The sequence below is a fragment of the Phoxinus phoxinus genome, assembly GCF_949152265.1.
Source record: "Phoxinus phoxinus genome assembly, contig: scaffold_61, whole genome shotgun sequence".
Lineage (NCBI taxonomy): Eukaryota > Metazoa > Chordata > Actinopteri > Cypriniformes > Leuciscidae > Phoxinus > Phoxinus phoxinus.
The window spans coordinates 127,025-138,436 of record NW_027639397.1 but is presented as its reverse complement, the minus strand read 5'-3'; the positions used below and the strand labels follow the sequence as shown (position 1 = coordinate 138,436).

At 37.3% G+C, this 11,412-nt stretch overlaps 1 protein-coding gene and 1 long non-coding RNA gene across 2 annotated transcripts; both read left to right on the top strand.

Annotated features, from left to right (window-relative positions):
* Positions 1 to 851: 851 nt before the first annotated feature.
* LOC306994271 lies at positions 852 to 4,780 on the top strand. Its single transcript, XR_013796652.1, has 3 exons — positions 852 to 1,324; positions 3,805 to 3,904; positions 3,977 to 4,780. It is a non-coding gene; the product is annotated as an uncharacterized lncRNA (long non-coding RNA).
* Positions 4,781 to 4,830: 50 nt separating this feature from the next.
* On the top strand, positions 4,831 to 6,147 carry LOC306994270 (uncharacterized protein). The gene is made up of 3 exons (XM_079639874.1): positions 4,831 to 4,984; positions 5,209 to 5,367; positions 5,965 to 6,147. Exons 1-3 carry the CDS (start codon positions 4,841 to 4,843, stop codon positions 5,974 to 5,976), a joined length of 315 nt encoding a protein of 104 aa, XP_079496000.1. The 5' UTR covers positions 4,831 to 4,840; the 3' UTR covers positions 5,977 to 6,147.
* Positions 6,148 to 11,412: the final 5,265 nt, after the last annotated feature.

Genomic DNA, 11,412 nt, shown 5'->3' with positions numbered 1-11,412 from the left:
ATATAATGTCAACTTTTTGTAGTTCACATGATTAAACTTTTATGTCAATTATGTTACCTGTGAAGCCCTGAAGAATCATGAATTTCAGGATTACGTTATTTTTATAAAACATTTTCCCATAATAAAAGCTATATTTACAGCACTGCTCAATTTTATATTGACAGCAACATCATTAGTGTAACATTAAATACATCACCAGAAATAGAAATAAAAAGTTTGAATATTTTTTTTCCTCATAATTGTATTTGGGAAGTAAGATGTTTTAGGGCGATTATAATTGTTGATTATTCCCTTAAAATTGTAATGGATTATTATTAATTACAAATTATTGAATTATGTTTTGAATAGCCTAGCTTTATCACAGTGGTTCTCAACTAATTTGCCCATGGCACCCACATTTTCCCATGGTCATTTTTTATGCCTATTATAATACATTTGTTTACACAAAAATTGTAGACTCAAACAAGTACTGTCCCCCTTTACTTAACATAAACATATATTGTAAGAATATGACTAATACTGATAAATAAACGCTTAACAAGGTTAAGCTATTTAATAGCAGTCCCAAACTAGTTTTTTTAATAAAAGGTTGGATTTAACACAGTCTTTTAAAAATATTTTTTTATATTATATACAAAGTTAATATCAGGCTATATACAAAATAAGACAAAGTGAACATAAATTTTCATTTTTGGGTTATGAAAACAACACTTACCATGGTAAATACACAATACTAACAAAAACTGTTAATACAACACGGAAACTGCTCCTGATTATTAGAATGAACATCATATCTGCATGCAAATCCTTCTCAGCTAACACGACGTACTAGTAGTAACGTGGTATTTTACTTTTATTTTGTGACTTTATAATTTACAACGTATAGACATTGCAATCTCATAGTTTATTTTGTGCTTTATATGTAGTGAAGTGATACACAGGGTGCAATTAAATAGTGTGCACTACTAGCGCAGTATAACGGCTGACATGTGAGAGACTTTATTTCAGCATACACTTACATCACTGGTCACTTGTAGTTCCTATTGTGCTGCATTCTTGTTTGAACAATTATGTTATCGTGGCATCTGTTATTAGATATTTGAATAGTTGTGCAGCCCTATGTTCAGTGAATATTTCTGTATGTAACATGTATGTGTACTTGGATGGAGTTTAACTTTTTTTTATTTTTTTTATTTGCAGGATCAGTATAGTGCAAGCAGAGTGGAAGCAGAAATCGATGAGGTGGTGTTGCAAGATTTGCAGATTTTCCTCGCCCAACCAGCGTACCCTAATCACACACTACAAGCTTAAACACTGCCATCAGGCAAGTCACTGTCCACTCCCATGCATCTATAAGGATTGTGTATGCACATTTAGGAGTGAACTGTCTCTGAAGAAGCATTTAACCTGTGAACATAGTCAATGTCTTCAAGCCTCCTCAAAATTGCTTAAAGCAACATCAAATGTGAACTGTGACCTGTGTAATTTTTCAGAGGCTTGCAGTATTTCACAGTATTTTGCTCATCTTGCAACACACATTAAAAAGAAAGAGTCAGTGAGGTGCCCCTTTCAAAACTGTAGTTTCCAGACCAGAGTGTGCAGCACTTTCCGTGCTCACAAAAGTAGGAATCATCGAAATAGCACTTTTCAAGATTTTCGAACAGACTTGTATCAAACTTGCATTCCTGATGATTCAAACCCTGAAAGTGCAGACTCTGAAACCCATTCATTCAGCCAGGATTGCTCAAAAGTAGATAGTGACATAGATGTTGAAGAACTACAGGATTTGATTAAACAAAAAGTAGCATCACTGTTACTTCGCATGCAAACAACTTTACATGTCTCAAAGGCCACCACACAGGAAATTGTAAATGAGCTTTGCAGTGTTTATTATATTGTGCAAGAGTTCACTCCAAGAATAGTTGAAAGTGTATTGGTTAAGCACAATTGTTTATTAACCAATGAATTGACTGCTGCCTTAGCTGAGATAGTTGAAAAAATAAATCCCCTAACTTCCCTTTCAAAAAGTGGCCCTTTTGCAACCGAATACAAAAGAACCACTTATTACAAGGACAACTTCAAAGTAATTGAGCCAGTTGAATATATTTTAGATTCGTCCTCCCAAAGAAAGTTTGTTTATATTCCAATTTTGGAAGTTTTGACTGAGTTGTTGAACCGTGATGACATTTTGGATAAAATCCTGCAGGAAACTGCTGACCAGTCCGGTCAGATTAAAACATACAGAGATGGACTGTGCTGCAAAGGGAATCCTTTGCTCTCCTCGGAGAGTTTAAGCATTGCACTTGGGATGTATATAGATGACTATGAGGTATGTAACCCACTTGGCACATCCAAAAAAAAGCACAAGGTCTGTGCAGTGTATTGGTTAATATCAAACTTGCCAGCACAGTATAGGTCTTCGGTACAGTCAATTTATCTGGCTTGTCTGTGTAATAGCAGTGATGTAAAGACTTATGGCTATGATGCCATTTTTCAACCACTCATTAAGGACATTCAAGTCCTTGAAGAGGAAGGATTATATGTTCAAAAATTGGGAACAAGTGTCAAGGGTTCTGTGTTGTATGTGTCAGCGGACAACTTGGGAGCCCACTCGCTAGCTGGCTTCCAAGAAAATTTCAATGTTGACAAATTCTGCAGATTTTGCCTAGCTAGTCGCAAGGATATTGACTTGCATGAAGTCAGAGAGGGGGTGTTTCCACTCAGGACGATTGAAAGTCACAAACACACCCTTGATGAATTGAAGATGAATTCACTGGTTTCCCTGAATGGAGTAAAGAGAGACTGTGTTCTTGAGAAACTGAATTATTTTCACACAGTTCAAGGGTTTCCTCCCGATTTTATGCACGACCTGTTTGAAGGTATAGTACCAACAGAGTTGAGTCTTTGCATAAAGTCCTTTATTTCCAAAAGGTACTTTACATTAGATGACATTAATGCTGTCATCAAGTCTTTTCCTTTCAAGTTTACCGATAAAACCAACAGACCACAACAAATTTCAAAGACTTTTGTGTCAAAACATTCAATTGGTGGAAACAGCCATGAAAACTGGACTCTGTTAAGGCTACTGCCATTGATGATGGGTCACAGAGTACCAGAAGGAGACAAATCTTGGCAAATCTTACTAGATCTGAAAGATATTGTTGAGCTCCTAGCTACTGGACAATTTTCTGATGAGACATTGTGCTACTTGGAGTCCAAAATCTCAGAACACAGGTGCTTGCTCAAAGAGTGTTTCCCAGATTTCCATATTCTCCCCAAACATCACTTCTTGGAACACTATCCTGAGATGATTCGTCGATTTGGGCCTCTGACAGATTTTTGGACTATTCGCTTTGAGGCGAAGCACAAATTCTTTAAGAGAGTTGTTGAGTTGATGGTAAAAACTTCAAGAATGTCTTGCTCACTCAGGCCAAAAAGCATCAGCTTGCTTTGGCTTACTACTTGGATTTGCCAAGTGTGTTCAAACCTGATCTAGAAGTAGGACGCGTTGCTGTCGTTTCACCTGACACACTTGAACGTTCAGTGAGGCAGGCCATTGAGCATAAATATGGAAACATAAGCACTGTACTTCTTTCAACCCATGCATGCATCTATGGTACCAAATACTCGGAGGGAATGTTTTTGTCTGTAGGGCACACCAGTGGACTGCCTGATTTTGGCGAGATTGTTAAAATGATAATTGTGAACAACAGAGTGTCATTCATCCTCAAACCCTTCAAAGCCTGGTACATAGAGCATTTGCGAAGTTATGAGCTGACGAGTTATTGCACTTCTGAACTGCAGGTTGTGGAACACCAGGAGCTTAATGGATACCATCCACTTTATCCTTATGTCAGAGCTGGCAAGTTAAATATCACACCAAAAACCTTCTTGCTTCACTAAGGTACATTTGATTTTTTTTTTAGGTGTTCACATTAAAATGTAATCATCAATCAAATTAATAACATATTTTTAGTTTTTCCCCAGTTGGAGAGAAACCCTGGAATTTTCCATTCCTATTTCAAAATGCTGTTTCGCGTGATCATCTCCTTACAGAACATTCAAAAAGTTAGACTTGATCCTGTTCCAGATTCTGTTGATGGCCTCAAGCTTGAACTCAAAAGCAAGCTCCAGCTGAAAGATTCTTTTGACCTTCAATATGAGGATGAAGACTTCCATGATTTCTGTAACCTTACCTGCGTAGCTGATCTGCCCACAGACAAGGTAACACTGAAGGTCCTTTTCACCCCGTTTCCAGATACATTGTCAGACTCCAGTTTAGACACTACAATTTTAGGTGAATCGTCATCTCCATCAACTTCTTCACCCAGCATCCATTCAGAGTTAATATCTGCCGCCCGTTCACAGCCATGGCCAACCACCTTTCCCATCCCTGTTTTTACTTATGATGTGGAGCTGAGGCTAAGACAAGGTAATGAGGCATTTCGAAAGGATGGAACACTTATGTCAATTCCCAGAGACATTAAGATTTAAATTCTTGAGAAACTTGCAGAAAATATATACTCATACAAAGCCTATCCTGGGAATGAAGAGATTGAGAGTGTAGCGGCTGCCTTAATTGAAAAACACCCCTGTCTCAAAGAGCCAAGCTCCACATCTGGGTGGTATGGGTGGAAAATTAGTTTGAAGTTTAAAATGGGCAACTACAGACAAAAGCTGAGAGATGCTGGTTGTCAGGAAATGATAGTGAATTCTGAAAGAAGAGGTCTTGGAGAGACAAGAGGAAAGCGAAACAAAGTCAAGAAACCAAGGCGGTGTGAAACTAATTTTCTACCAGATCTAAAGTCTAGAAAAGGAAAAAGAGCAAAAGGCTGTGGAGATGACGAAGAGGACTCCAGACATCACATTTGTTGATGCTGCTATGAGCAGCACGTATTCTTTGAGAAGACAAGAAGTCGTTGATGAGGAGCCACCAGTGTCACAAATGAAAATCCGATGGCCAGCAATTTTCACAGAGAGACAGGTAAATTGTGTTTATTTGTTTCTGTGGGCTTTGAATGAATCAGAAAATATTGGGCTGTGAAAGTTGTGCTGTTCTATTAGAAGATATGGGCAAACTTAATATCCTAACATTATATGAACAGTTTTTTCATGTTGAGTTAATTTTTTTAAACTTGTTAATGTTTTAAGACTGTCACTGAGACCTTGGCATCTTTGTTTAATTTGTAAATGTATTTGTTTTTATAGATCAGCAAAGAATTCACCAGGCTTGTGTCAAAGGACCTGAGCAAGTCCTTTTTGGAAGGCCTAGATGGTCATCTCTCAAAGCTGATGCAGTTATTCCGGTCAAAGCGTTATGAGGACATTCCAGAAATGACTTCAATACTGGAGAGCCTTGATAAGAATGTGAGTCAATGTATTTTAAAGCAGTCTTTCTCTCCCCAAAATGACAATTCTGTGATCATTTACTTACTACTCGCGTCATAAACCTATTGATAGTGACATCTTTTCATACAATGACTTCAGAGTAAGCATCTAAAAAGTAACCTATTCAATTTGCATGTCATATTCAAAGTCTTCTGAAATCATACAATGTCTTTGTATGATGAAAACATAAAAATGTCAGTCTTTGTTTACAATGATGTTTTATTGTATTAGCTACTACATAAATATCAAGCCTCAATGGTTCTTGCAAGTCTTTTGATCAAATGTCATGACACAATAACTAATGAGATTTGATTTTGTTGTAGTATGCTGTAGTAACATCAAAACTGATATGATCAGTTCATTACACAAACTTATAAACTTTTAAAATAGGCAACATGAGTTGTCCTTTATAGATCTTAACAGCCTAGCCATTGTTAATTTTCTGTTATGAATATGTTTGCATGTGTTTGGACTGGCATGTTGGTGAGTAAATGACAATTATCATCTTTGGTAAGCTATCATTTTAAATAATTTAAAGTGTTGTTACAACTCTGCAATACCTTATTGGCCCTCCAGGAGCAGAATTAGGCTGCTTTCACACTGGGCTTGTTTGCTGTGGTCCGAGCCCAAGCGTGATTGTTCCTTGCGCCCCATGCAACGTTGGTCTGGTTTCACACTCAAATGGATTCTGTCGAACCCTGGTGCGTGTGTGTGCATATTATGTCATTTCTAACATGCACGGCGCATGATAAAAAAACAACACGGGTCAATATATTGTGTTCTTTATTAATTCAGTGCTATTATGCACAGCAGAGTGAACAACAGGTTTACTGTGTGTGTGTGTGTGTGTGTGTGTGTGTGTGTGTGTATGTGTGTGTGTGTGTGTGTGTGTGATGCATAAGGTGGTTTTCCGCTGCTTGCAAACAAACTCTTTTGAGAAGACAGTGGATTTCTAAAAATTTGTTGTCCTGATTCCACACGCTATGCGCGAACACTGAAGGCTCACTCTCTCTCATATCCAAGGTAAATCATCAACATTTCATCCCTTACATGTATTATATTTAACTAAATACACCATAATAAGCTAAAATGCATGCACAGGTCACTTTACTTACTGAACAAGTGTGCACCCGAGTCCGTGTTGGTTTCACATTCACCCGAACCGCGGCACAGTTCGAGTGCAACCGAACAAAGACCACTTCCTCCAGGTAGTCTTGGCTTTGGTACCCCAGTGCACACCCGAGTCCACATGACAAAATCACAATGTGAACGCTGTCATGTGGACTCGGCTGTGCACTGAGGTACCAAAGCCAAGAATACCTGTAGGAAGTGGTCTTTGTTCGGTTGCACTCGAACTGTGCCGCGGTTCGGGTGAATGTGAAACCAACACGGACTCGGGTGACCTGCACATGCGTTTTAGCTTATTATGATGTATTTAGTTAAATAAAATGCATGTAAGAGATTATAATGTTGATGATTTACCTTGGATACGAGCGAGAGTGAGCCTTCAGTGTGTTCGCGCATAGCGTGTTGAATCAGGATAACAAATTTGGAAATCCACTGTCTCAAAAGAGTTTGTTTGCAAGCAGCAGAAGCCTACATTATACGACAAACACACAAACGTAAACCTGTGTTGTTCCCTCAGCTGCGCATAATAGCACAGAATTTTAAAAAAAACCTATATATTGACCCGTGTTCTGTTTTCTATCATGCATGTTTGTGATGACGTAATAACGCACCAGGGTTCCATAGCATCCAGTTGAGTGTGAAACCAGACCAACGCTGCGGGGGGCGCCGGGAACAATCACGCTCGGGCTCGGAGTCCAGACTGCAGCAAACAAGACCAGTGTGAAAGCACCCTTAGACACTGTTTACATCCACTATTACATTTTAATTTGGTGCTGCACAAAAAGGTAACAAACAACTGTTGTTGTACCACATCACTGGTGATTTATTTACAACAAAAGTACACAAGTGTACATATTTGAAATTAATGTTTTTATTTTTCAAGACAGAGGGAAGGGGTGAAAGGATAAATGAAATGAAAAACAAAGGATTGAACCAACAAAGCAGGTACCGTAACCATCCTATATTTTACAGACAACAAACCAAAGGATGAGGACTGCAGCATTGCTTGGCCTGCCGTGGTACATGCGAGAGACTCCTTCTAAATTCATGAAGATATGCGAGGTAAGCTGAAACCTTTAAGGCAAAACAAGGGACAATTGAACATTAGATCTATTTAGGGGTATGGGGACTTTAAATTGTTTGTGAAATTGGTTTTAAGTAATAGTACCTTAATTTTGTTTTCATTCTACAAAGCCCAGTGACCGTGAAGAGGATGTGATCAAGGGTGTGGTGATCGGAATCCTAGTGGTTGTGGAAAATGTGATGGAACCTCTCCCAGAATTCTACAATGACGTTGCCCTGGTGATTGAGGAAGAAGTGGTAATGCGTCACCTGAGTGACATACCTAACCCTTTTCTGAACCTGATGGGCCTGGTGTACGCATTAAACCTTGACTACCCAAAGGAATTAAAATTCACTTTTGAAGTGATACAGCGCCTGTTCATTGGAGTTGGATCAGACTCTTGCACCGCAAGAGTTCACTCTTTGAAGAGCAAGTTGGTGAGATAAGATAAACTATTTTCTCCTTGTTGCTACTATTAGCACTTACACTGTTACATTGTTTTAAAGTTAGACCATTGTTATTTTAGATCTTATGGTTTAAGTGTAACGTTGGTATTCTTGAATGTTTTCCAAACAGACTGTTTTCTTGTTAGCTTGTCCTGCTTCCTCTTTCCTTATCATGTTTGACGTTTGATTGGGAATTGAAGACATGGTTTAATTTGAAGTTGTTAAACACAGCTTATTGTGAATTCTGCATGTACACTTGTTCCTGTAAGGAAAATATCTGATCATGACAAGGAGAGTAATTTGTACTATTTTGGCTCTAAAATAGGTCTGTGCATATAGAGAAGTTTGCACGTGTTTCTCTGAGCTGTATATTTTAACAGTGGTAAATGTAGAAACATTTTTTGTCAAAAAGACTGTTTTCTTGTTACCTTGTCCTGCTTCTCTTTCCTTGTCATGTTTCTACAAATTTTACAATTGAAGACACTGTTTTTAGACAGTTTAATGTGATTTTTTTTTCAACGCAGCTTTTATTGTGAATTCTTCATGTACACTTGTTCCTGTAAGGAAAATATCTGATAATGACAAGGAGGGTTATTTGTACTATTTTGGCTCTAAAATGGGTCTGTGCATATAGAGAAGTTTGCACGTGTTTCTGTGAGCTGTGTATTTTAACATTGGTATTCTAGAATTCTTTTCAAACAGACTGTTTTCTTGTTACCTTGTCCTGCTTCTCTTTCCTTGTCATGTCTGATATTTGATTGGGAATTGAAGACACTGTTTTATTTGAAGTTGTTAAACACAGCTTATTGTGAATTCTTCGTTCCTGCAATGAAAATATCTGATAGAGACAAGGAGAGTTAATTGTACTATTCTCTAAGAATGGGTCTGTGCATAAAGAAGTTTGCACATGCTTGTGTGAGCTTTGTTAGCTTTGCAAGCTAAGTCTTTTTGTCTGTTTTTGGGTGCAATGCATCGGTTTAAAAAATAAATGCTAGAATTTCAATTTTGCAGTTGTGTTGATTTCATAAAAAAATCTGGTTCCAGGTAGATATCTAGAACGTCTTGTCAAAGCAAGCAAGTAAGTTGTGATGTTGAGGAAAAATTACTATTTAATGTCAGTTAGACTTGGTTTATGGTTGTGAAAACATGACAAATTAAGTTCAACCAATGTTTTTCAGTTGACTTAAATCTAAATGCGTATTAATTGATACAGCACGTTGGCCCAATTTACTGCAAGTTATTTCAACAAATACATATAAGTTGAGTTAACTTAACTCTTAATGTTGGCTAAAATTAACTCTTAACGTTGGCTAAACTTAACTGAGTCAATGCAACAAGATGACTTGACCAAGTCAAGTTGTGTCAACAAATAATTTTTTACAGTGTATTTAAAAGGTTTACTTTTCTTTTTTATGTTTATTGATCATTGCAATATTTATATTCTTACTTAATATGTTGTATTCTATGTAACTAAATAAAGTGATAGTTTGTTTTATTGTTAAAAAGTGTTAATTACATCAAATCAAACTTTTCATCATCACTGTAAAAGAACAATTACATAATTATTATGCTATTATATCAAATAATGAAAATCCATAGTAAACTTAAACATATATTCTTTATTGGTGTGGAAAATTGGGGTACATAGAAAAATAAAACATCACAATACATCATAATATTAGTTTGTATACAGTGTACAACAAAGCAATCACAATTAAATACTTAAAAGTTACTTTAAGTTATTTAAAAGCAACCTATACATTCAAGTAAATTAGTAATAGGAAACATTTACATTATCCAAAGTAGGATGACATAATCAGTTGAAATATAATTTTTCAAGCTGAATGAATGACATTGTTGTCGTGGGAATTCATGACATCACTGACCTGAGATAAACATACTCTCATGTACACTTATAATCAAACACAATATCTTGTGTTCATGTTCAAAGGCACTCATATATGATAGTGCATTAATACTATAACAAAATTGTTGATAATTGTCATGATTCTTAATATTAATATTAGGGATGGGCGAATCAATCCTGTGGTGTCGATATATCGATATACTCACGCTACTCATTTGGCATCGATTTCCTTAAAAAAAGATCGATATAAACTAAAAATGTATAATTGGGAGTGAATTTATCACTTTCAGCTGTTTTAGATTACTTCCTTAAATTTCTATGTGCCGGGACACCCCTGGCTGTACCTGGCGGCGGCCCATGTCACGTGACAGGAGAAGCAAATGAGCGACATTGTGCGACACAGCCGACAACGACGACACACACACACACACACACAGCCAAGGCCACCAGCCCAGCACGAAAGCGGGAGCCGGACGGAATGAACCGTATAACGTTATGGCAGACAAAAAACTAAGTGTGGTGTTGTGTTATTTTTCACCAGTCGATAAACTCACGGCAAGGTGCCAAGTGTGTGATAAAAAAGTTTCCCACAGCTGCAACACAAGTAATTTATTCAAACATCTAAAGACGACGCACCCCGAGAGCCACAGTGAGCTTGAAAGTCCAGTCTCCTGCCCCACCCGCAGTCCGGCAGAAGACCCTGCACGAGAGTCTGCACAGTAGCCAAGTGTATCAGGTACAGACTTGACAGTGGAGTGATAAAGTCTATAAATATTACAATCACAATCTAATTTTAACAGATACTTCAGGTGAAGGCGATAATTATATCCAGTAACGTTACTGTCCAGTTGTTGATTAGCCTACTTAAAACAGGCCTTGGTTTTTAGTAATGTTTACTGAATATTTTTTTTAAGTAAATATTATATACATAATTTCCACACCTTAAAGGGGAATTTATTGAAGTTGAAAATTGCTGGCACAGAGTATTAAAACAAGATAAGAAAATATGAGATACAATTTGGGGGATTTTTCATCTTTGCTTGACAGTTTTATTTTTTCCATTGAAAAGAAAATATTAAAAACTATGATGTTGGGATATTGGTTTTATTCTATTACATGATTTCTTACAATTGGAAAACATCATTTCATATTTCATTAATTATATCGCAAACTTCTGCAGCTTCTTGCGATTCAGATATGACAGTTAATTGGAAAGTGACGTGAAAACGTTATCCTTTTCAGATGAGTCTCAAAGAGCGCGTGATATCACAACGGGCCTGGCCAAAATGATTGTGAAGGACTTGCGACCCATTTCAATGGTAGAGGATCAAGGTTTCCGGCATTTTATGAAGGTGGTGGATCCCCGATACAAGATCCCTTGTCGAAAATCCATGATGACAGGTAAAATTTCCAAACTGTACGAGCGAGCACAAAAAACAGTAAAGGACTCCATACAATCAGCAAGCAGTCTGGTTTAACAACCGACATGTGGACTGCAAGAACTATTCAAGCTTATTTGA